Source organism: Balaenoptera physalus (genome assembly GCF_965194825.1).
Source record: "Balaenoptera physalus genome assembly, chromosome: 10".
Taxonomy (NCBI): Eukaryota; Metazoa; Chordata; class Mammalia; order Artiodactyla; family Balaenopteridae; genus Balaenoptera; species Balaenoptera physalus.
Genome location: NC_138889.1, coordinates 58,680,236 through 58,707,698, shown reverse-complemented (window position 1 = coordinate 58,707,698; position 27,463 = coordinate 58,680,236). Strand labels below are relative to the sequence as shown.

The 27,463-nt window shown below is 38.2% G+C and overlaps 1 protein-coding gene and 1 long non-coding RNA gene across 3 annotated transcripts in view; both read left to right on the top strand.

The window, feature by feature from the left end:
• Positions 1-27,463, top strand: part of ACER3 (alkaline ceramidase 3) — a 186,378-nt gene that overhangs the window by 100,689 nt on the left and 58,226 nt on the right. For both annotated transcript variants that reach the window (XR_014250236.1, XM_082410380.1), the window contains exons 4-5: positions 13,959-14,011; positions 16,447-16,528. Coding sequence is in view for 1 of the 2 variants with exons in the window: in XM_082410380.1 (XP_082266506.1) it covers positions 13,959-14,011; positions 16,447-16,528 (135 nt within the window). In the remaining variant the exon portion in view is untranslated. The remainder of the gene's footprint in view (positions 1-13,958; positions 14,012-16,446; positions 16,529-27,463) is intronic.
• On the top strand, positions 16,538-26,564 carry LOC309636821. The gene is made up of 2 exons (XR_014250244.1): positions 16,538-18,294; positions 19,081-26,564. It is a non-coding gene; the product is annotated as an uncharacterized lncRNA (long non-coding RNA).

The window sequence follows — 27,463 nt, the reverse complement described above, 5'->3', positions numbered from 1 at the left end:
TGAATGGGGTCTGAGGATTACATGATAGTAATAAATCAGTGTTAATTTCCTGATTTTGTTGGTAGTATTGTGGATAGGTAGGTGAATATCTTTTTTTAAAGATATAATTCACATATCATAAAATATACCCTTTTAAAGTATACGAGTTGTTTTAAGTATACGCACAGAATTATGGAACCATCACCACTCTCTAATTCCAGAATATTTTCATCACTCCAAAGAGAAATCCCATTCCCATTAGCAGTCATTCCCCTTAATCCCTCTACCTTGACAACCACTAATCTACTCTTTCTCCATGGATTTGCCTATTCTGGACATTTCATGGCAATGGATCATACGATATGTGGCCTTTTGGTTCAATTAGGCTGAAATATTCCATTGTTTGGATACAGCACATTTTGTATATCCATTTATTAATTAGTGTATATTTGGGTTGTTTATGAGTTTTTGGCCTTTATATATAATGCTTCTATCAACATTCATATACAAGTTTTTGTGTAGATGTATGTTTTCAGTTCTCTTAGGTATATACTTAGGAGTGGAATTTCTAAGTCAAAGGGTAACTCTATGTTTAACCTTTTGAGGAGCTGCTAGACTGTTTTTCTACGTGGCTACACCGTTTTACATTCCTGCTGGCAATTCTCCATATCCTTGCCAATACTTGTTGTTGTCCGTCCCTTTGATTATAGCCATCCTAGTGGGTGTGATGTGGTATCTCATTGTGGTTTTGTTCTGCATTTCCCCAATAATAAGTGATATTGAGCATCTTTTCATGTGTATATTGACCATTTGTTTACCTTCTTAGGAGAAATGTCTATTCATATCCTTTTGCCTATTTTAAAATTGGGTTATTTGCCTTTTTGTCATTACATGGTAAGAGTTCTATACATATTCTGAATATAGACCCTTATCAAATATATGGTTTTCTAATATTTTCTTTCATTCTGTGGGCTGATTTTTCACTTTCTTGATAGCATTCTTTGAAGCAAAAAAAAGTTTTCAATCTTGCTGAAGTTCATTTTATCTATTTTTTCTTTGGTTGCTTTTGCTTTTGATGTTGTATCTAAGGAACCATTGCCTAATCCACGGTTATGAAGATTTATACCTATGTTTTCTTCTAACATAGTTAGAAGTTAGCTTTATAGTTTTAGCTCTTACATTTAGGTCTTTGGTCCATTTTTAATTAATTTTTGTATGTGGTGTGAGGTACAGGTCTAGCTTTATTCTTTTGCATGTGGATATCCAGTTGTCCCAAGTCATTTGTTGAAAAAACTGTTCTTTCCTCATTGAATTGTCTTGGCACCCCTGTCGAAAATCAATCAATTATAAATATATGAGTTTATTTCTTGACACTCAGTTCAACTTTCAGTTCCATTGACCTATATGTACCTTGATTACTGTAGATTTGTAGTAAGTTTTGAAATTGGGAGCTGTGAATCCTCCAAATTTATTCTTTGTTTTAAAAACTGTTTAGTCTATTCTGGGTCCCTTGAATGTCCATATGAATTTTAGGATCAGCTTATCAATTTCTGCAAAAAGTTAACTGGGATTTTGAAAGGGATTGCATTGAATCCATACTTTGGAGAGTATTTCCATCTTAATATTAAGTCCTCCAATCTATGAACGCAGGATGTCTTCCCACTTATTCAAGTCTTTTTAATTCCTTTCAGTGAGGTCTTATAGTTTTGACTTCTTTTGTTAACATTATTTATAAGTATTCTTTTTGATGCTATTATAAATGAAATTGTTTTCTTAATTTCACTTTCTGATTTCTCATGCCTATTGTATAGAAGTACCAATGATTTTTGCATATTGCTCTTGTATCCTTGCTGAACTTGTTTTTTACCTCTTACAGTTTTATGTGTATGTGTATATAGATTTGTTAGGGTTTTTTGTGTGTACAAGATCATGTCATATGCAAATAGAGATAGTTTTACCTCTTCCTTGTGCATACAAGATCATGTCATATGCAAATAGAGATAGTTTTACCTCTTCCTTGTGCATACACGATCATGTCATATGCAAATAGAGAGTTTTACCTCTTCCTTAGCAATTAGATGCCTTATGCTTATTTTTCTTGCCTAACTGCCCTGACTAGAACTTCTAGCACAGTGTTTTTTTTTAATTGAAATATAGTTGATTTACATTATTATTTTAGTTTCAGGTATACAGCATAATGATTCAGTATTTTTGCAGATTATACTCCATTATAAGTTATTACAAGATAATGGCTATAATTCCCTGTGCTATGCAATATATCCTTGTTGCCTATCTATTTTATATATAGTAGTTTGTTAATTCCATACCCTGATTTGTCCCAGCCCTCTTCCTCTCCTCTTCGGTAACCACAAGGTTGTTTTCTATATTTGTGAGTCTGTTTCTGTTTTGCATATACATTCATTTGTATTCTGAACACTGTTGAATAGAAGTGGAGAGAGCAGACATCCTTGTTTTGTTCCTGATCTTAGGAAGAAAGCTTTCAGTTTTTCACCATTAATTATAATGTTAGCTGGAGCTTTGTGTAGATGTCCTTTATTAGGCTGAGGAAGTTCCCTTCTATTCCTAGTTTGTTGAGTGTTTTTATCAAGAAAATGTGTTGGAATTTTTAAATGTTTTTTCTGCATCTCGAGATGACCATGTGGGTTTTCTTCTTTATTATATTAGTAAGGTCTAGTATGTTGATTTATTTTCATACGTTGAACCAAACTTGGATTCCTGTGATAAATCCCATTTGGTCAAGGCATGTAATCTGAGTGAATATCCTTGAAGGAAACATGCACTAAAGTACTTTGGAGTAATGGAACCTCATGTCAGCAGCTTACTCAGATGGTTCAGGGAGAAGAAAATTATTTGTATTGTACTTCAAACTTTTCTGTAGGTTGGAATTGTTTTAATATTTTCTTTTAAACAGAAAAGCAATATACATATCCTTTGACCCAGTAATTGCACTCGTAGGAATACTTCCTAAGAAAGTAATCAGAGACAGAGAAAAGATTTTTCACAAGGGTGTTTATCACAGCATTACACGTGATAAAGACTTTTAAATGATCTAAATGTTTTAATAATAGGAAGATTGTTGGGAATTCCCTGGCGGTCCGTTGGGACCGGTTAAGACTCAGCACTTTCAGTGCCGAGGCCCAGCTTCTATCCCTGGTCAGGGAACTAAGATCCCACAAGCTGCGCAGCATGGCCAAAAAAAGAAAAAAAAAAAAGTAGGGAGATTGTTAAATATACTATGATATATCTAAATTAAAATAATATTTTGAAGACTGTTTACATGGGAAAATGTTATAGAGACATAAAACTTTATGTAATATGATATCAATTTTATAAATAATAGTGAAAAGACTGGAAGGAAGTACATTTTGCCTCACTTCTTTCCCCTTTTTACAATGTTTGCAACCTATGGCCCCAAATTAATTATAACTCTTACCCACCCATACAGATATCCTTAAAGCCCTTGCCCCTTGCTTTTTGAGTAATATTCAGCCCACATCCAGCTCAATTATCTGCCTATTCTGTGCCGAACTGAGTAGCGAAGTATTGCTCATAGAAATTACATTCCTTTGTTAAATGATCTCACTTTTAAATTATTGAACAGAAATCGCAAATAAGCACTCAGTGCCACAAGGCAGTGCCATTACATTTCCCGGATAATTTCACTTCCCAGAATCATTATTTCACACCTGTTCCTTTCTTTAGATTTCTTTTTACATCTCTTTTGCCTCATACCCCATTCTCCTTGCTGATATCTTCTTCGATATTTCATGAGAATATAGACAGAATCAGTCAAGAACTCCCTCATCTTTCTATCACCACCTTCTTCCTCCTATTATTATGGAAGAAATGTATCAAATCCTGTGAAAGCCAGTGTCCCCTTCCTGGGGCTCTAAATTTATCCCCTCCCTCCTACTCAAAGACTTCACTCCTACAGTTACATACCCCACTGCAGTCTCTTGCTCCACCACAGTCTTTAGGAAGTCACTACATTCAGTCACTGCCATCTGCATCAAACATGCTCAAACAGTTCCTATCTTTTAAAAATTATTCCTCCATTGACCTTGTGTCCAGCCCTAGCTCTTGAGTTCAGTTCCTTATCACATCAGAACCATTTGATTATCTCCTCTCTCTCTCCACTCACCTCCCTCTCTTTCCCTCCCATCCCAGTTAGGCACCTCTTCCCTTCACTTCACAGAAACTGCTTGTCAAGGTCAACAGTGACCTTCATCTTGCCAGATCCAATAGACACATTTTTCTATTCTTCTTATTTGACCTCTCAGTAGCATTCCACACGTTGTTTGCTTTTTTCTTCATGAAACATTTGTCTTGGCTTCCCAGTTTTCCTTGATTATGGAAAAGGAAATTCCCCTAGCTTTCTTCCTTACCTCACTGGCTACTCTTTTGTCCTGGGCTACCTTCTCTGTATTCTCTCCTAGGTGATCTTATATAATCTCATGGCTTTGAACGTGATCTATATACTGATGATTCAAAACATCTATCTTCAGTTCTGACCTAACCTTTTAGCTCTAGATTTGTATATCCAATTGTATGTTTGACATATCATAGAAATCTCAACCTTTAATATGGACAATATATAATTCTTTATTTCTTTTCCCATACCTGTTCCTTCCTGGTGTTCCTCTGTGATGCCATCACCCACCCATTTGCTGAAGCCAAAAACCTAGACTCATCCCTGATTTCTTTCTTTCCCTCATCCCTCACATTTAATCTGTTCTTCTGGTTTTACTTTTAAAATATACCTGGGTCTGCCTACTCTCCCTGTTTTTACTACTCCTACCTTAGTGTAAGGCATCACCATCCCATTTCTTGACTACTGCAGTAGTCAGCTGTTGCCTCTGCAATCAGCCAAGGTGATCTTTGAAACGTTAAATCAGGTCATGTCATTCTCCTGCTTAAAACTCTCCAAGAGGGACTTCCCTGGTGGTGCAGTGGATAAGAATCCACCTGCCAATGCAGGGGACACGGGTTCGAGCCCTCCCTGGTCCAGGAAGATCCCACATGCCGCGGAGCAACTAAGCCGGTGCGCCACAACTACTGACCCTGTGCTCTAGAGCCTGCGAGCCACAACTACTGAGCCTGCGTGCTGAAGCTACTGAAGCCCGCACACCTAGAGCCCATGCTCCACAACAAGAGAAGCCACTGCAAGGAGAAGCCCACACACCACAACAGAGAGTAGCCCCTGCTCGCCATAGCTAGAGAAAGCCCTCCCGTAGCAACGAAGACCCAATGCAGCCAAAAATAAATAAAATTAAAAAAGAAAAAAACCACTCTCCGAGGCATCCATTTGCATTAAAGTGAAATCCAGATTCTTTACCGTGGCCTACATGATCCAATCCAGCTCTAGTTCTGCAGCTTCAGTTTTTACAATTCCTTTGCATTGTTCACTACACTCTAGCCACACTGGCCTTGTTGTTCTTCAGACAAGACCTCATGGCCTTTGTAATTGCTATTTCCTCTGCCTGCAATACTTTTATCGCAAATTTTTGCATGTCTGGTCCCTTCTCACTCTTCAATACAAATGACATCTATTCAGACATGCTTTCTCTGACCATTTTATGTAAAGCAATCCCTTCCGTGAATTGCTTTTACTTTATGTTTTTCATAGCACTTATTGCTATTCAAAATTATCTTATTTGAACTTTCCCCTACTAGAATGTAAACTTGAGAGCAGGTATCTTACCTCTCTTAAATACTGCTCTATCTTAGCATATAAAATAGTGCTGACATATGCACAATAAAAACATACATGGAAGGGAGGAAGAAAGGGAGGAAGGAAGGGCATTTAATTAATCACACGAGTGAATGACTAAAGAGTTCTATTGAAATATTAAATTGTAGTTACCCCTGGTTTGTGGGGTTACAGGCAATTATATTTCTTTCTCTCTGCATTTCTATATTTAGCAAGTTTTCTACAATAAATATGAAGTACTTTTATGATAAAGAAAATACATGTTTATGTTTGTTGTAAAGAAAGGAGACTTTAAAAGACTCCAAAGTTTCTTTGGAGGAATAGTAATACTAATAAGCTAATCAGAATACCCTTCATCCTAAAGCAGACTGCCTCCTATTGTTGGGGCCATTTAACTCAGTTTTGAGTTTTATTTATGTGGCAAGATTATTTTATTTTCCAAAGATGTTCACATCCATATATCCCATCCCACCTGCTTTTCTTACAAGGTGACACTGACTCTCCTCAAGAGGTGGAATCTCTTGTTTGTTGCCCTTGAATCTGGGCAGGATTGTGACTATAGTAGACCTGAAGCTATATGACATCCAAGACTGAGTCATAAAAAGCAGTACAGCTTCTGCCTAGTCTTCCTGGGACATTTACCCTCAGAACCCAGCACCATATTGTAAAGAAGCCACTTGGAAGAGCCATGTGTAAGTGTTCTTGCTACACCTCACTGAAATCCCCAGACTTCAGCCAGCATCAACCGCCAAAAATTTGAGTGGGTGAATCTTTAGATGATTCCAGTTCCCAGCCTTTGAGCTATCCCAGCTCACAGTGAGTGAAGTAGAGATGGACCTTCCCTTCCCAACCCTGCTTTAAACACACATTAATGAGTAAAGTAAATACTGCTATTTTAAGCTGCTGAGTTTTGGGGTGGTTTTTTATACAGTGACAAATAACCAGAAAAATTTACAAAGCTTCTAGTCTAATTCTGTGCATGCAGTATTCTCTGACATTCCCTTAACACATGTTTTCTAAGACTTCAATTTTAAAATCTCAAGGATCATTCTTGCCGTCCATTAGTCCTAAAATGTTTACCCTGGAAGTTAGTGTGTGTCTCTTCCATACATGAGGAAACAGCTGGATCAATGTGCTGAGACAAGCTGTCAGGCAAGACTGGGCATCTGAGTGAGGCGGGGCGGGGGGGATAGACTCCCCTGCTGTGCACTGATCAGATCATGACAGGAATATTGCATTCAGGTCTAAGGCCTGACCTGGCTATGTACTCAAATAAGAGACCCCAGAATGGTGAAAGAATTAAAAATCTAGTCATGATACCTGACTAGGGGAAGGAACTGGGAATGTTTAGCTTGAAGAAGAGAAGACATGTTCAGTTACCCCCACTCAGCTGTACACACCAGGCTTTCTCTCCATTCTAGTTCGTCCTTTAAACTCTCAGGCAGAGTGGCAGCTCTTCTAGGAAGCCTTCCATGGCCCCAGGGTGGCATATGTACCCCTCATGTGTTCTTCCATATCATGCTTCATGTATCACTATTACTTGCCCTTATCAGTGTTATTTTATGTATATTTATGTGTCTGATTACTCTATCAGAATGTGAGTTCCCAAGGAGCAGGGACTCTCTCTGCTTGACCTTGGCGTATCCTCTACTTTTCCCATGGGTCTGGCATATAACACAACATAAATGTTTTACAAATCAGTATTTAAGGGTTGACACGTCGAAGAGGACCAGGTTTATTCTTTGTGGTCCTAGTGGGGTTAAAGACTAAGAGACATCTTGCTCAACATAGGGAATAATTTTCTGAGCCCGTAGATAGTAAGGCCTGCCTTAGAAGATCTGGAGTCCTCTGTCCCTGGAGGTACCCAAGCATAGGCTAGACAAACACTTTCATTAGTTCAATAAAATGGTTTTTGGTATCTGGGTAATAGCTATGCATAGGTAAAGATTATATAATCCTTCTTTCAAGGAATCTATGGTCTAGGAATGAAGATAATACGCTAGTGAATACAGTGATTGCAAAGAGAAAGTGATTATTAGGACGGGGAGGTCAGAAAAGGGGTTTCACACAGAAGACTCAGACACATGTTTGAATTGCATTGTCAAAGATGAATAGGAATTTGCCAGGCCAACTAGAACCCGCAGAGTTGTGAGAGTATGTTTGGCTTCTCAGAGCCCTGCAGGTAGTACATTATGGTTGTAGCCTTGGAGTGGGAGGATGTGGTGATGATGGTGACAGTTCTACCAGTAATAATAGCTAACATTTGTTACATTGTTGAGCAGGCAGGCAATGAACTAAGTGGCAGGAGATGTGGTTTGGGGAACTAACCACAGGCGCATCAAAGCCTCATGGACTTTATCCCCTGTGAACCATTATTTTAACCTGTATTTTGAGCAGAGGTGGGACACACTTTGATTTGCATGTAAACTTAATACTTGGCAAGATTGTCACCAAGATAGCATAGCATTTGGATGGACAAGATGGCCTTTGATCCTGAGATCTTTGACACTATGCTTTATCATTATTATCATACTGCTTTATGAACTTCATGGATAAATTTTACACATGCCTTATTTCATTCCCCTTTTGGCCTACACGATGGTGGTTTTATGTGCTTGCCTAACATGGCAGAAATGACACGTGACCCATTTTCCCAGTGATTGAGGAGGAGGGGAGAATCATCAGTATCGAAGGATTTCTTTAAATAGCTTCTCCATTTCTTTAATCTAAACATAACATGATTATGGATATCCCTTGCAGGTTCCCTGTCTTGTCTCCTTTCAGGATAAATTTGACTCAACAATGTTAGGCCATCATTTGTTACGCACAATCACTGAAGCAAAGTAAGAAATGGCAATGTTGCCACTTACCTGCCTCTGGTGGCCAGTGAACCATTTCACCAGCCTGAACTTGGCTTGTTGTAGCTGTAGAGAAATTGGAGGCCTGTTTTTTATTCCTGCCTAAACTGAGCACAAGCAGATATTGACAGTTCTGTCTTCAGAATGATTTGGAGCTTGAATGGTATTTTCATCAGATTTATTGTTCCTGGGTGGCTGCTGCATGAGTTCCAGTTCTTATTCTATCACTTTACTGACTATTTGAGCATAGACATGCCACTTAATCTTGCTGAGCCTTAGTTTTCTCATCTGTCTAATGGGTCTGATATGCCTGTAGGAGTATTATGAGGATCAGTTGATTGGCATATGTGAAAGGACATCCTTATTTAATAGGATCTATTAAATAAGTGTTTAATAAATGTTAGTTTCCTTCCTTTTTCTTCAGTCAGAATGTTTGAAACCACCATTATTGATTCATTGTTAGTGATTCATTCCTGTAAGTAGTGTTAAATTATGTGTGCCCCTGTGGAGGGTAACATTGTAAGCTATTACTAACTCCTTTCTCTTGATTAATGTGTCACATTCTTGTGGCAACCAGCCAAGAGCAATACATTTGGGAGTGAGATTGAGGACAACATTAGAGAAGGGGTAGAGATAACAGTAGTGAGCAGACGGCCTTCACATAAGGGGTAAAAGGTACCAAAGAACAATTTAGAATCATAGAACTTTAATATTAAAAGAGATTTTTGAAATTTAGTCCAAATCTATAAATTTTATAAATGGAAGAATAGCCCAAGAGAGGGAAAGTGATCTGACTAGAAGTTAGGGACAAGATTAGGACCCACATTTTGTTTTGTATTCTTTTGCCTTTATCTGTTTTAGGATTTTATCTTGCGTTGATGGTGGTAGGAACTTTAAGTTTTTAGGAGACTTCTCCCAGATTTTCTTTTCATCTATTCACTCATTCAACTCATTCTTTTTTGCTTTCACTAACTGATATATACAGTTATTGATAATCACAGGGAGGGTAAAATTGAAGGTAATTTCTTAGTTTTTTCTTTCTGTTTTTCTGCTTTTTCCATGTATTCTATACTGAGCATGTAATATGTTTGATGTTAGGAAAAAATGCTAGTAAAAAAAAAGAATGTATTCATGTATTTCTCGTAAGTAAAAATAAATATATTTATCCTAGAAAATAAAACCAAAAAACTATTTTGTTCACTTATAACTTTATTTATAATACAAAAACCAAAATAGCTTAAATGTTAGGTAATGTAAGCTAAGTCAGACTTTATAATGCTAACAGCAGATGTTCTGGTTATAAATACTACCCGTCTTTCTCCTTTGCTCCCTATCTCAGTAAATGAAACCACCTTACACCCAAAGCCCAAACCAAAAACCTATGATTCATCTGATTTCTCCTACTTTTTTCACCTCTACAAACTCTAAAACCTCTTGATTCAACTTCTGTAATAACTCTTAAATACGTCTACCTCTAGCTGTCTCCACTGCCACTGCCTTAATCCATCATCTTCAACCCAGATTCCTGTAACTGGTTCCTAATTGGTGTCCCTGCCTCCCCTATCTTTTTGTGACACTGGAATAGAAATACTCATCCTGTTTTCATTCTTTTAGCAATGTTTCCTAGGCTTTGTACGAGTGTTGGGGATGAGATGCATAAATACAGTCCCTGCTCTTCAGATGGCATGTCACTTTTTAAACCTCTTTAATACTTCCCAGAGCTCAAGCGCATGAATTTAAACCACAGGCTTTGTGATCTGGCCTCTGCCTACCTCTCCAGACTCATCTTCAAACACATACCCCACCCCACTGTAGAACTCTGTGTTCTTTTACCAGTCATAATTTTGCTAGTTACGGTTTGAAATGAGACTTTTGTATTTATATTAACCAGCTTTTAAAATCCCTGCCATTTTAACATATGCTTAATTCAATTTAGTTTCTTTAAACAAATAAACAGAAAAGCAGCCAACATCTGGAGTCCAGACCTTTCTTCTCAGCTACAAATCTGTATTTCTAGTTGTCTGATTGACATTTCCACTTGACTGTCTCACAGGTACCTCAAACCGAACATGTTGAAAATTGTTCTTGTAATTGTCTCTGTTTTCACAATCTCAGTAAACTATGCTTACCATCAACTGAAGTGTATAGGCAAGAAGCTTGGGAGCCATCCTTGAGAGTTTGTTCTTCCTCACCTTTATGTCAAATCAATCACAAATCTCTGTTTCTTTTACTTCCTGAATATTTCTCAAGTCTGTTCACCGAGGTCTATTCCCAATTCTGTTACCTTAATCCAAGTAGCAACTTTGCTTAGTCTGACTTCTGTAACCTCCTAGCTAGTCACCCCACATCCATGTTTTTTCCCTTCAGAGCACTCTCCACACGTACCTGATCTGGCACCAAATGTTTACTACTGTATTGGTCATCTCGGGCTGCCATAACAAAATACCATAGAGTAGGTGGCTTAAACAATAGACATTTATTTTTTTCATAGTTTGGTGGCTGGAAGTCCGAGATCAGGGTACCAGCATGGTCAGGTCTGGTGAGAGCTCTTCCTGGCTTGCAGGCAGCTACCTTCTCACAAGTTCTCTGGTGTCTCTTCTTAGAAGGGCATTAATCCCATCGTGAGGGCCCTACCCTCATGACCTCGTCTAACCCTAATTACCTCCCAAAGGACCCATCTACAAATACCATCAGATTGCGGGTTAGACCTTCAACGTATGAATTTGTGTCTGACACAAGCATTCAGTTCATAACAACTATATTACCTTATGTATTCTTGATGTTCTAGCATCTGGGTCCTCGCTGATTAGTGAGAGACTGCCCCTCCCAGGGATAGCCAGTTCTTAGGTATAGCAAACAGCTCAACCTGGTCTGTGCCTTTCATATGCAAACTAACCAATCCAGAGCCCATTCTCTAAACCACATCTTACACTCCAGGAGGCAGTATTCCTCTGCTCTAATCACCCCAGAGCCAGGTACCAGATAACTAAAGATAGTTCCTGTACCCCAGGGCCGCCTGAAGTTATTCAAATTAGCCAGTTCTAAACCTGCTTACCCTCCCTTGCCTTGCCTTTCTTAAGGAAACCGCAATAAAGGGTCTTGCCCACACTTTTCCTCTTCCTCCTTCTGCCTCCTCACTGACCCTGGTGCTTTCCTATGCTGTCCTGCATGGCATGGCGTACCGCCTCCTCTTGGGAACTGTGAATAACACACTTTTTCTTTTTTTAAGGGGGAAAGTTCCCCCTTAATTTTTACCTCCTATTTTGTTTATTTCCTTGTTTATTTGTTTTGGCCATGCCGCATGGCTTACGGGATCTTAGTTCCCTGACCAGGGATCGAACCTGGGCCCCCAGCAGTGGAAGCATGGAGTCCTAACCACTGGACCGCCAGGGAATTCCTTTTCAGTGGCAATCATCTCCTGATCTGTTGGCTTCACCATACTTGAATAATAATAAAATTTATATTTTGAAACACACTGCCACACTTCTGTGGACTGAATTGTGTCCCCTCAAAAATCACATGTTGACTGTTTGCAGATGACATGATATACTATACATAGAAAATCCTAAAGCAACATCAGAAAACTGTTAGAGCTCATCAATGAATTTGGTAAAGTTGAAGGATACAAAATAAATATACAGAAATCTGTTGCATTTCTATACACTAACAGTGAAGTATCAAAAAGAGAAATTAAGGAGACAATCCCATTTACCATCTTATCAAAAAGAATAAAATACCTAGGAATAAACCTACCTAAGGAGGCAAAAGACCTGTACTCCAAAAACTATAAGATGCTGATGAAAGAAACTAATGATGACACAAACAGATGGAAAGATATACCATGTTCTTGGATTGGAAGAAACAATACTGTTAGAAATGACCATACTACCCAAGGTAATCTATAGATTCAGTGCAATCCCTATCAAATTACCAGTGGCATTTTTCACAGAACTGGAACAAAAAATTTTAAAATTTATATAGAAACACAAAAGAACCATCTAAAGATGTTTAATGTAAAGTCAGTAGATCCTGGTTCAAAACTTTAAGTAAAGGAATCTTCTGTATATCATAAAACTGTGGTAGATTTACCTGCAGTAAGTCACGATATTATACCAGTTTTTTTGAACATTTATAGGTGATTCAAGTGAATGGTTTTGGAGGCAACATAATATAGAGTCCGTTCAAAATCTGGCTCTGTTACATATTAGCATGTGATCTTCAGAGGCTCAAGAGGGGGGGAATATGGGGATATATGTGTACATATAGATGATTCACTTTGTTGTACAGCAGAAATTAACACACCATTGTAAGGCAATTATACTCCAATAAAGATGTGGGAAAAAAAAAAGTTACTTAAACCTTCTAAGCCTCAGTGTTCTCATCTTGGAATGTAGATAATAGTTCCTGCCTTAGAATTGTGAAAATTTAAATGAAATAATAAATGTGAAACATGTAATCATAAGACCTTGCACAAACGCTGTCATTTTCATTATTCCAGTAATTTACTAGAATATATCACTTTGCATAAATTCTCTTCCTTCTTCCTAGAATGCCTTTCTCTGCCATCATTTCATTTCCTGCCACCACCTTTTCTGGCTTCTTTGTGCCCTCATTTTTGGAATCTTTACTGTGTATTTAATCACATGTTTTTCATTCCCTCTACCTCACTAGACTGTGAATTCCCTGAGGGCAGTGATTATGTCTTGTTTTTATCGTATCCTCAGCCCCTAACGTTGCCTGGTACATAGTAGATATATTATTAAACAATTCATCAAATGCATATCTAGTGAATAAATTCTATAGGATTGGTTTAAGTATTAGAAATAACCTATCACAACACTTAGCTGGACACTTAGTGTCCAGCTTGTAGTTTAATATGTAATAACTATAGTTGTTATTATTGCTAATAATATTATTATTTTTCAGAGACATACTTAGACATCACTTAGATTAAGTGACTTCCCCAACCATTACTATCTCTTTTTATGTATATGACTGAACATTTTATTTATCTTAGGTGCTATAGGATGGGGGGAAAATGCAAAAGAATACTGATAGGACCTATCACCTGTAGATGGTGGACATCATTGTTTCCTGGAGGCATGTTATCATGGTTTATGATACTGAATGATCCAAGCTGACCAGTAAGTCAGGCATCCTACTTAGGTGTATAGATTAGGACAGATGGGTGGATAAGCTTCTTTGTTCAAAAACAATAAACTAAATATACACACTGAGAATAAATTAGATGATGATAAATATATGAGAATTAGTAAAAGATATCAGATAATAAGAGGTGACCATCTTAATCATTCTGATGTTTTATTTTGGATTTGCATAATAATTGCAGCTCTACAATATTCAAGTCCTGTTACCTTTGTTTCTTACAGCTATTGGATGAACTCCCAATGATTTACAGCTGTTGTATATTTGTATACTGCATGTAAGTATTTATGTTTAAAATTCATGTGCTTGATATATTTTTAAATTCATGTTTGCTTCATAGGGAATTATGTAATATAACTAATCCAGTGATATTACTGGGAGATTGTAACAGTGTAGAAGATTGTAACTTTTGTGATTTCAATGTAGAGTATAATTTCTGGGAAGTTATAATAATATTGTTTATGAACTTGTTTGATCTCAAAACCTTATAGCCAATTTAGATAGAATCTTACTTAAATTAAGTAAGATTAACTAACTTACACAATTTGCCTTTCCTTGAGTTATGAATATATAAAAATTTAGGTAAAGATTTTATATATTATGCCATAATAACATTTCTCTACTTTGTACCTGTAATTGTGCTGGGCGGCACACGAAGTCATTTCTAAATTCTCACAGTTGTGCAAGATAAATAGGTATTGTCCCCATTTTATCTAAGAATATAAGCAGAGCTTATGCTTAGGTGACTTGCTTAAGGTCATGCAGTTAGTAAGTGTCAGAGTTGGAAATTGAACTACAGGTTTAATAAACTTAACTTTTAAAATATACCTTCTGTTTTCTAGTGTTAATTCTTGAGACTTCTCTGAACCTCTTATGTGATGGTTATCTGATTCTTTTTAACAGGATCATCATTGCTAGCTCAAGAATATCTTCTAAAGATATGTAAAAATAAAAATAGTTTGAAAAAAATATATTATTGAAAAGAGCTCATCAGAAACTTCTTCTGTAAAGGACCAGACAGTAATTATTTTAGGCTCTCTGGGCCTGTGGTCTCTGTTGCAAGTCTTCAACTCTGCTGTTGTAGTGTGAAAGCAGCCATAGATAATATGTAAACCAATGGGTGTGACTGTCTTCCAGTAAATTTTATTTACAAAAACAGGCTTAGGTTGAGAAATTGCTTCCTACACTGTAGTTTGCTACCCCTGATCTAGAAAAATATTTTCAGATGACTCTTCTTAATAAGTCATCAGCCCATCACAGTCTGCATCTGTGACAAGCAGATTTGGGCAGTTAGAAAACAAGATCAAAAACAAGGAAATCCCATGCACCATTTTCTGAAAGCTATCCTCAAGACTGAGACTAAGGTCTTTGCTCTCCTTGACATTGTTTACTGATCTATCTTTTCTGTCAAAACTATATTTATTAAAAGAAAAATAAAGTAACAGTGAGCATTGATATGCTAATGTCCTGATGTACCTGTACCTGCATGAGACAAAGCTGAGAGCAGATACTTAAAAAGTACCCAGACAAGTACTACAAGAAAGGGGGAGCAGAAAGCAGAAGATGACTGCTTTCTTACCTCAGTTAATGTTTTGTTCCAAAAACATCCCTCTCAAGTAGTCTGGTTATGTATTTCATTAAATGAAGCAATAAACCATGGTAAAACCATCAAGCACAACATGCACACACACAAAAAGTCATCAAGTCACAGAATTTAAAGGTAAAAGAGGTCTTAGTGCTAGTAAGACTTCTCTGAATCCTTTATGTGATGGTTATCTGATTCTTTTCAATATATGATCGCCGTTACTTTCCAGCCACCTTTCTTTACAGATAGGGAAATAGGAGTAGGGTCCAATTCCTATTAATTAGTAAACTGAGAGAACTCTCCTGCTGCTTATACAAAACATAGGCTCAAAGGTTGGATACTTAGCTGATAGCCAAATATATGTTCATATTTACTTATTCACTGAATGTTTCCTGTGTCAGACTTTCCTAGTGACTAGGTATATGAAAAAAAGATTTTATCCCTGCATACAAGAAATTCACAGTCTGGTTGGGGAGACAGATAAGCAAAGAGACAATGGTAATAGAGTGATATTTTCTATGACAGTGTGCGTTAGTCAGGGATCATGAGTTCCAAGATGTGGAAACCTATTCAAGCCAGTTGATTTAGGAGAGATTTATTTACTGTAAGGACACGAGGGAACTATATGGCACCCAGTAGCAGGAAGTCCAGCTCACCAGAACTGGAAGGGCAACTTCTCTCTCCCTCCCTCTTTTCTCTATTCCTTCCTCTCCACATGGCTTCAAGTCTTTGTATCTGCTTTCTTTTTCTCTTCCTGCAGATCACTTCTGTGCTCACTCATCTACTTTAAGTTAGTTGCCCAAATATAAGCATCAGACCTTGAGTCCACACGGCTTTATACTTTGATTCTCTACACTTGATTCAGTCTCTGGCTCCCAAACTCCAAATTTTCAGAAGAGAGCCTCTCACTGGCCCAGTTTAAGTCAGGCATCTACTCCTGGTCCCCATAGCCTCTTGGAGGCTGTAGGCAATGTGGGTTCTCTAAGATGAGTGTGTGGTTGAGAGGAAATGGTGGGCATCACTAGACCCAGGGGCATGTATACGAGTGGTAAAACAGTGTTCTATTTGTTTTCCTAGTTATGTATTCTAAAACAAGTTTCTTTCTCTCTCTCTTTTTTCTTTTTAAGGTTTGAATGTTTCAAGACAAAGAACTCTGTAAACTACCATCTGCTTTTTACTTTAGTTCTGTTCAGTTTAATAGTAACCACAGTAAGTCATATTTTATTTCTAACAGATTAAGCATGTAAACTGGCCATTTATGGAGTTTGGTACATTTTGCTTCTAGTATTTGCTTCATGCTGTTCAAACTGAAATATTTCTACACAAAACTTACTTATAGATATTGCCCCTTTGTTTCCTATTTAGGTGTTATTTCTCAACAAAAAGTTGAAACAACTTTTTAAAAAATCTGTTTTTTTGTTTTTTTTGGTTTTTGTTTTTACAGAAGGGGAAAAAGTCAAAAGGCAAATATTTAGTAGCAATGGAAAACAATTAACTTTTCCTCATGGATTCACATATTACCTCCTATTTGTTAAAAAAAGAAATTGGCTCTGCTCCGTAGGGCCTAGTGTGACTCTTTTAATGGTTAACCTTTTCCAAATAGGTTGAGATAGCCAATCACTTCTGATCCTACCCTAGCGCTTTTTTCCTCAAGTGAATTACATTTTGTATTAAGAGATAGTAATTTCAACAAACTTTTATCACAAATCTACCATATCAGGCAGTAGAAAATACAAAGATGACTAAGAAGTAGTCACTATGCTTGAGGACCGCATTCTAGTGGTGAACTTAAACATGTAAACAAAGAATTGGATCGAAAGATGATAATTGCAGTCATACAGGTAAAAACCAGTTATATGATGATGAGATAAATGATGATTAATGAATTGCTTGAGTGGGTCAAAGAAAGCTGCAGAGAGGTGTACTTGAGCTGGGTTTTAATTGATTAGGAGTTCACCAGGCCCCTGGGTAAGAGTGTTATGGAGCACTTCTAAATAGACCATTATGTTGTCCACAGGCCTAGAATCTTGGAACACATAGTGAACTATCGTTTTTAAGTGCTTAGTATGTGCCAGATACTCTACTGAGTACTTTACATTTATTTTCTCATTGAATCATCACTGCCAGTGGAATTGGGAGAGATTTAATATGACTGGATCAAAGTTAAGTGGTGAGTGAACAGGTGTAGTGAATCAGACAAATATCAGATTATGAAGACTCTTATATACCATGTTTAAATTTGGATTTTTATCCTCAAGGTAGCGTGGAGCCATTATTGGTTTAAAGTAGAGGAAAAACATCAATAGATACATGTTTTAGAAAGATTTAATTATGGATGATGGATTAGAGGAGTATGAGCCTAGACCTAGGGATTTTTGCATTTGCTTAGGCAAGATATGAGACTCAGACTGAAGTAAAATAACTTTCATAAATAATCCATGGTACTTGTGACCCACTAAGTAGAAAGGGGTAGAAATGGAGTAAAAAGAAGGAATTGTCTACAATGATTCCTCAGTGTATGGCCTGGTCCTCAGAGTACGTAGTAAGTCCTTAACCAAGACAGGCAACTTGGAACATGAGCAGATTTTGCAGGAAAGATAATGAGTAGGTTTGTGTCACGGGGTAGGGGTAGATAAGTTCACTTTGGAATGTGCTGACATTAATGATATCTGAGGCTTAACAAGTAGGTTGGGCTAAAGATGTGGATTTGGTAGTTGTCAGGTTATAGGTAGTACTAGAAATGTGGGAATAGATGAACTGGCACAGAGATAGCATAGACCATTATGATAACCAAAGATACAACCCTTGGGGGGGACCTTCAAGATGGCGGAGGAGTAAGATGTGGAGATCACATTCCTCCCCACAAATACATCAAAAATACATCGACATGTGGAACAACTCCTACAGAACACCTACTGAATGCTGGCAGAAGACCTCAGACTTCCCAAAAGCCAAGAAAATTCCCACATACCTGGGTAGGGCAAAAGAAAAAACAGACAAAAGAATAGGGACGGGACCTGCACCTCTGGGAGGAAGCTGTGAAGGAGGAAAAGTTTCCACTCACTAGGAAGCCCCTTCACTGGCAGAGACATGGGTGGGCATGGGGGAAGCTTCGGAGCCATGAAGGAGAGCACAGCAACAGGGGTGCAGAGGGCAAAGTGGAGAGATTCCTGCACAGAGAATTGGTGCCAACCAGCACTCACCAGCCTGAGAGGCTTGTCTGCTCACCCGCCGGGGCGGGTTGGGGCTGGGAGCTGATGCTCGGGCTTCAGAGGTCAGATCCCAGGTAGAGGACTGGGGTTGGCTGCATGAACACAGCCTGAAGGGGGCTAGTGCACCACAGCTAGCTAGGAGAGAGTCCGGGAAAAAGTCTGGACATGCCTAAGAGGCAAGAAACCATTGTTTCGGGCTGCACCAGGGGAGGGGATTCCCTCCCTGTCTGCACACAGAAGGCAGAGCGCTGGCTAAATGAGGTCCAGAGACAGTGCGAGCCACGGCTATTAGCTCGGACACCAGAGACGGGCATGAAACGCACAGGTCACTATCCACACACGGCCCCCCCAACCCCCCCCGGCCCAGGAGCCACTGCCAGGGTCCCGACACACAGCGCACCTCAGGCTGTTGCAATGTCATGCTGGCCTCTGCCGCCACAGGCTCATCCCGCATTCCAATGATAACTACCATACCCCTCCCTCCCCGTGGCATGAGTGAGCAGGAGCCCCCTAATCAGCTGCTGCTTTAATCCTCTCATGTCTGGGTAGGAACAGATGCCTGAGGGTGACCTATATGCAGAGGCGGGGCCAAAACCAAAGCTGAACCCCAGGAGCTGTGCAAACAAAGAAGAGAAAGGGAAATTTCTCCATGCAGCCTCAGGAGCAGAGGATTAAATCCCCACAATCAACTTGATGTACCCTGCATCTGTGGAATACCTAAATAGACAACAAATTGTCCCAAAATTGAAGCGATGGACTTTGGGAGCAACTGTAGACTTGGGGTTTGCTGTCTGCAACTGACTTGTTTCTGATTTTTATGTTTATCTTAGTATGGTTTTTAGCACTTGTTATCATTGGTGGATTTGTTTATTGGTTTTGTTGCTCTCTTCTTTTTTTATTATTATTTTTTATTTTTTTATTTTAATCTTTTTTATTTTAATAATCTATTTTTTAAAATTTTTTTATTATTATTTTTTCTTTCTTTTTTCTCCCTTTTATTCTGAGCTGTGTTGCTGACAGGGTCTTGGTGCTCCGGCCTGGTGTCAGGCCTGAGCCTCTGAGGTGAGAGAGCCGAGTTCAGGACATTGGACCACCAGAGACCTCAAGCCACACGTAGTATCAATTGGCGAGAATTCTCCCAGAGATCTCTGTCTCAACGCTAAGACCCAGCTCCATCCAACGGCCAGCAAGCTCCAGTGCTGGACGCCCCATGCCAAACAACTAGCAAGACAGGCACACAGCTCACCCATTAGAGAGGCTGCCTAAAATCATACTAAGTTCACAGACACCCCAAAACACACCACCGGACGCATCTCTGGATGCCCACCAGGAAGACAAGATCCAGCCCCACCCACCAGAACACAGGCACCAGTCCCCTCCACCAGGAAGCCTACACAAGTCACTGAACCAACCTCACCCACTGGGGGCAGACATCAAAAACAACAGGAACTACGAACTTGCAGCCTGTGAAAAGGAGACCCCAAACACAGTACGTTAAGCAAAATGAGAAGACAGAGAAATATGCAGCAGAGAAAGGAGCAAGGTGAAAACCCACCAAACCAAAAAAATGAAGAGGAAATAGGCAGTCTACCTGAAAGAGAATTCAGAGTAATGATAGTAAAGATGATCCAAAACCTTGGAAATAGAATGGAGAAAATACAAGATATGTTTAACAATGACCTAGAAGAACTAAAGAGCAAACAAACTGATGAACAACACAATAAATGAAATTTAAAATTCTCTAGAAGGAATCAGTAGCAGACTAACTGAGGCAGAAGAATGGATAAGTGACCTGGAAGATAAAATAATGGAAATAACTACCACAGAGCAGAATAAAGGAAAAAGAATGAAAATCATTGAGAGTCTCAGAGACCTCTGGGACAACATTAAACGCTCCAACATTCGAATTATAGGGGTCCCAGAAGAAGAAGAGAAGAAGAAAGGGACTGAGAAAATATTTGAAGAGATTATAGTTGGAAACTTCCCTAATATGGGGAAGGAAATAGTCAAGTCCAGGAAGCACAGAGAGTCCCATACAGGATAAATCCAAGGAGAAACACGCCAAGACACATATTAATCAAGATATCAAAAATTAAATACAAAGAAGAAATATTAAAAGCAGCAAGGGAAAAGCAACAAATAACATACAAGGGAATCCCCATAAGGTTAAAAGCTGATCTTTCAGCAGAAAATCTGCAAGCCAGAAGGGAGTGGCATGATATATTTAAAGTGATGGAAGGGAAAAACCTACAACCAAGGTTACTCTACCCAGCAAGGATCTCATTCAGATTTGATGGAGAAATTAAAACCTTTACAGACAAGCAAAAGTTAAGAGAATTCAGCACCACCAAACCAGCGTTAGAACAAATGCTAAAGGAACTTCTCTAGGCAGGAAACACAAGAGAAGGAAAAGACCTACAATAGCAAACCCAAAACAATTAAGAAAATGGTAATAGGAACATACATATCGATAACTACCTTAAATGTAAATGGATTAAATGCTCCCACCAAAAGACATAGAATGGCTGAATGGACACAAAAACAAGACCCATATATATGCTGTCTACAAGAGACCCTCTTCAGACCTAGGGTCACATACAGACTGAAAGTGAGGGGATGGAAAAAGATATTCCATGCAAATGGAAATCAAAAGAAAGCTGGAGTAGCAATTCTCATATCAGACAAAATAGACTTTAAAACAAAGACTATTACAAGAGACAAAAGGACACTGCATAATGATCGAGGGATCGATCCAAGAAGATATAACAATTGTAAATATTTATGCACCCAACATAGGAGCACCTCAATACATAAGGAAAATGCTAACAGCCATAAAAGGGGAAATTGACAGTAACACATAGTAGGGGACTTTAACACCCCACTTTCACCAATGGACAGATCATCCAGACAGAAGATTAATAAGGAAACACAAGCTTTAAATGATACATTAAACAAGATGGACTTCATTGATACTTATAGGACATTCCATCCAAAAACAACAGAATACACTTTCTTCTCAAGTGCTCATGGAACATTCTCCAGGATAGATCATATCTTGGGTCACAAATCAAGCCTTGGTAAATTTAAGAAAATTGAAATCATATCACGTATCTTTTCCGACCACAATGCTATGAGACTAGATATCAATTACAGGAAAAAAACTGTAAAAAATACAAACACATGGAGGCTAAACAATACACTACTTAATAACCAAGAGATCACTGAAGAAATCAAAGAGGAAAACAAAAAATACCTAGAAACAAATGACATTGAAAACGCAATGACCCAAAACCTATGGGATGTAGCAAAAGCAGTTCTGAGAGGGAAGTTTATAGCAATACAATTCTACCTCAAGAAACAAGAGAAATCTCAAATAAACAACCTACCCTTACACCTAAAGCAATTAGAGGAACAAGAACAAAAAAACTCCAAAGTTAGCAGAAGGAAAGAAATTATAAAGATGAGATCAGAAATAAATGAAAAAGAAATGAACACAATAGCAAAGATTAATAAAACTATAAAAGCTGGTTCTTTGAGAAGCTAAACCAAATTGATAAACCATTAGCCAGACTCATCAAGAGAAAAAGGGAGAAGACTCAAATCAACAGAATTAGAAGAAAAAGGAGAAGTAACAACTGACACTGCAGAAATACAAAGGATCATGAGAGATTACTACAAGCAACTATATGCCAATAAAATGGACAACCTGGAAGAAATGGACAAATTCTTAGAAAAGCACAACCTTCCGAGACTGAACCAGGGCGAAATAGAAAATATAAACAGACCGATCGCAAGCAATGAAATTGAAACTGTGATTAAAAATCTTCCAGCAAACAAAAGCCCAGGACCAGATGGCTTCACAGACGAGTTCTATCAAACATTTAGAGAAGAGCTGACACCTATCCTTCTCAAACTCTTCCAAAATATAGCAGAGGGAGGAATACTCCAAAACTCATTCTACGAGGCCACCATCACCCTGATACCAAAACCAGACAAAGATGTCACAAGGAAAGAAAACTACAGGCCAATATCACTGATGAACATAGATGCAAAAATCCTCAACAAAATACTAGCAAACAGAATCCAACAGCACATTAAAAGCATCATATACCATGATCAAGTGGGGTTTATCCCAGGAATGCAAGGATTCTTAAATATATGCAAATCAATCAATTTGATACACCGTGTTAACAAATTGAAGAATAAAAACCATATGAACATCTGAATAGATGCAGAAAAAGCTTTCAACAAAATTCAACACCAATTTATGATAAAATCTCTCCAGAAAGTAGGCATAGAGGGAACCTACCTCCGCATAATAAAGGCCATATATGACAGACCCACAGCCAACATCATTCTCAGTGGTGAAAACTGAAACCATTTCCTCTAAGATCAGGAACAAGACAAGGTTGCCCACTCTCACGACTGTTATTCAACATAGTTTTGAAAGTGTTAGCCACAGCAATCAGAGAAGAAAAAGAAATAAAAGGAATCCAAATCGGAAAAGAAGAAGTAAAGCTGTCACTGTTTGCAGATGACATGATACTATACATAGAGAATCCTAAAGATGCTACCAGAAAACTACTAGAGCTTATCAATGAATTTGCTAAAGTAGCAGGATACAAAATTAATGCACAGAAATCTCTTGCATTCATATTCACTAATGATGAAAAATCTGAAAGAGAAATTAAGGAAACACTCCCATTTACCACTGCAAGAAAAAGAATAAAATACCTAGGAATAAACCTACCTAAGGAGACCAAAGACCTGTAGGCAGAAAACTATAAGACACTGATGAAAGAAATTAAAGATGATATAAACTGATGGAGAGGTATACCATGTTCTTGGATTGGAAGAATCAACATTGTGAAAATGACTGTACTACCCAAAACAATCTACAGATTCAATGCAATTCCTATCAAACTACCAATGGCATTTTTCACAGAACTAGAACAAAAATTTTCACAATTTGTATGGAAACACAAAAGACCCCAAATAGCCAAAGCAGTCATGAGAAAGAAAAAGGGAGCTGGAGGAATCAGGCTCCCTGGCTTCAGACTATACTACAAAGTTACAGTAATCAAGACAGTATGGTAGTGGCACAAAACCAGAAATATAGATCAATGGAACAGGATAGAAAGCCCAGAGATAAGCCCACACACATATGGTCACCTTATCTTTGATAAAGGAGGCCAGAATATACAATGGAGGGAAAAAAAGCCTCTTCAATAAGTGGTGCTGGGAAAACTGGACAGCAACATGTAGAAGAATGAAATTAGAACACTCCCTAACACCATACACAAAAATAAACTCAAAATGGATTAAAGATCTAAATGTAAGGCCAGACACTATAAAACTCTTAGAGGAAAACCTAGGCAGAACACTCTTTGACATAAATCACAGCAAGATCCTTTTTGACCCACCTCCTAGAGAAATGGAAATAAAAACAAAAATAAACAAATGGGACCTAATGAAACTTATAAGCTTTTGCACGGCAAAGGAAACCATAAACAAGGCAAAAAGACAACCCTCAGAATGGAAGAAAATATTTGCAAACGAAGCAACTGTCAAAGGATTAATCTCCAAAGTATACAGGCAGCTCATGCAGCTCAATATCAAAAAAACAAACCACCCAATCCAAAAATGGGCAGAAGATCTAAATAGACATTTCTCCGAAGAAGATAAACAGATTGAAAGGATGCTCAACGTCACTAATCATTAGAGAAATGCAAATCAAAACCTCAGTTAGGTATCACCTCAGATGGGTCAGAATGGCCATCATCAAGAAATCTACAAACAATAAATGCTGGAGAGGGTGTGGAGAAAAGGGAACCCTCTTGCACTGTTGATGGGAATGTAAATTGATACAGCCACTATGGAGAACAGTATGGAGGTTCCTTAAAAAACTAAAAATAGAACTGTCATATGCCCCAGCAATCCCACTCACTACTGGGCATATACCCTGAGAAAACCATAATTCAAAAAGAGTCATGTACCACAGTGTTCACTGCAGCACTATTTACAGTAGCCAGGACATGAAAGCAACCTAAGTGTCCATCGACAGATGAATGGATAGAGAAGATGTGGCACATATATACAATGAAATATTACTCAGCTATAAAAAGAAACGAAATTGAGTTATTTTGTAGTGAGGTGGATGGACCTAGAGTCTGTCATACAGAGTGAAGTAAGTCAGAAAGAGAAAAACAAATACCGTATGCTAATACATATGTATGGAATCTAAAAAAAAAAAATTTGTTCTGATGAAGCTAGGGGCAGGACAGAAATAAAGACGCAGTCGTAGAGAATGGACTTGAGGACATGGGGAGGGGGAAGGGTAAGCTGGGACGAAGTGAGAGAGTAGCATTGACATATATACACTACCAGATGTAAAACAGATAACTAATGGGAAGCAGCTGCATAACATAGGGAGATCAGCTCAGTGATTTGTGACCATCTAGAGGGGTGGGATAGGTAGGGTGGGAGGGAGATGCAAGAGGGAGGGGCTATGGGGATATATGTATACATACAGCTGATTCACTTTGTTATACAGCAGAAACTAACACAACATAGTAAAGCAATTATACTCCAATAAAGATGTTAAAAAACAAAACAAAACAACCCTTTGGAACACTGGGCTTTTTTTTTTCTCAGTAAAAACAAGAGAATATACATTTATGATATTATACCCTAAAAGTTACAATTGATTTGTCTGTGTGACATTTAAAACCTGTCAATATGCAAATTCTTTTTAAGGGGGAGGGATAGATTGGGAGTTTGGGATTGACATGTACACACTGCTGTATTTAAGGTGGGTAACCAACAAGGACCTACTTATAAAAAAATAAAATTTAAAAAGAGATAAAATGAGAATATCTCATTTTGTAATGTCTAAGGAATTCAATAAGAATCAACATTTTAAATAAAAATTTAAATGTATACATTTAAGGTGTACCCATGATGATTTGATATACATATACATAGTGAAAATATTACTACAGTCAAGCTAATTAACACATCACATAGTTACTGTTTTCTGTGTGTGTGATGAAAGCACCTGAAATCTACTCTTTCAGTAAATTTCCAGTATTCAGTCCAGTATTATTAACTATAGTCACCGTGCTGTACATTGTAACATTGACCACTTGAGGGTCAAGTGAAAGAGGTAGAGCCAACAAAGGAGGTAATCAGAGGTGTAGGAAAACCAGGAGAGCTTGATGTCACAGAGTACAAAGAGGTTCCTAGAAAGGGTACCAGTTGCCTCTGAGAGGCTGAATAAAATGAAATTGAGGTTTGACCCATAAAAAAGACCAAGTAACCTTAATGAGGGTACTGTCCGCAGCAGATTGATGAAGGCAGAAGCTAGATTTCAGTGAGTTGAGAAGGTGAAAAAGAGATTGAAAGAGCAAAGATATTGTATTTCCTTATGTTTCTACATTGCCCTGCGTAGTCCTTTGCATAAACTACATACTTGTGAATCAGGAAAGTGTCCTAGAATTTCAGAGGTGAAAGGAAGTCTTGTTACTATATAGAAGAAGAGACTAATGTCCAGAGAGTTTTAGTGACTTGCCTGGCCAACCAAATTTATATGGAGAATTGGTGGTAGAGTCAAGACAACTTACCTTTGTAAGTTAAGAGCTGATGTGGTTGAAAACTTAGGCTTGGGAGTCAGTCATATCTGAGTTTTGACTAACACTGTTACTGAATAACTGTGGGACTTTGGGTAAATTACTAAAGAGAGAGGTAACTCTCTGCTTTAGTTTTCCTCATCTGTAAAATTAAAATAATAATAGCATATATTTCACATTAGTTGTAAGAATTAATACCCGGCACATAGTAAGGACTCCATAATTCTTTTGCCTTAAAAAATGCTTTTAAGAGGCATGCCCTTCTGCATTTCTTTTATTAGTAACAATGAGATTCTGAAATTATGTAAAGGAAAATTCGTATTTTAAAATAAATTTCAGAGATTAAAAGCATTCTGCCTTACTGAAATGTTTCCTACACGTCTTACTTTTTTTTATTTATTTTTTTTTAATTTTTGGCTGTATTGGGTCTTCGTTGCTATGCACGGGCTTTCTCTATATGTGGTTAGTTGGGGCTACTCTTCGTTGTGGTGCGCAGGCTTCTCGTCGTGGCTTCTCTTGTTGCAGAGCACGGGCTCTAGGCACGAGGGCTTCAGTAGTTGTGGCTCGCGGGCTTAGTTGCTCCGTGGCATGTGGGATCTTCCCAGACCAGGGCTCGAACCCGTGTCCCCTGCATTGGCAGGTGGGTTCTTAACCACTGCACCACTAGGGAAACCCCTACATATCTTACTATTAAAGCTCTATGGGTGCTTCAAGGAAATAATCTGCTCTTGCTGTGGTGAGGGAACTTCCTCCAGGAATAAGAAGTTCTATAGACAAATTATAAAATTACATAAAATTTATGAGATCAGCACTACATTAAGTGAGGCTGTAGAGATATATAAGAGCCGTCCTTTCTGTCAAAAAGATGATTGCCTTGTAGGGGAGAGAAACAAACTAATAAATGCCATAAAGTTTGTATATGGACAGTCAGATAAAAAGGAGAATGAGTGATGCATTCTGCTAAGCAGAGAAGGAGTCAGAAAAGATTTCAAGAAAGAGGTATAGTTTGAGCTAAATCTGGAAAGATGAGTGTTTACCAGCAGGGGGCGATTTCTGAACAAAGTAAAGCCCAGCATGTTTAAAGATACAGAAGCATGAAACTAGCATATTTGTTGGAGCCTAGGATGAGAAAGAGACAAGAGGAGAGGAATAAGACCAAGCAGAAAGGCCGGAGCAAGATTATGGAAGACTTTGAAATTTGGACTTTGTCTTGCAAGTGATGGGAGTCATTTTCAGGGTTATGATTTAAATTTTGACTCCTCTCTACCATGTCATTTTAAAGGTGTACTGTTTTTCTTTTTTTT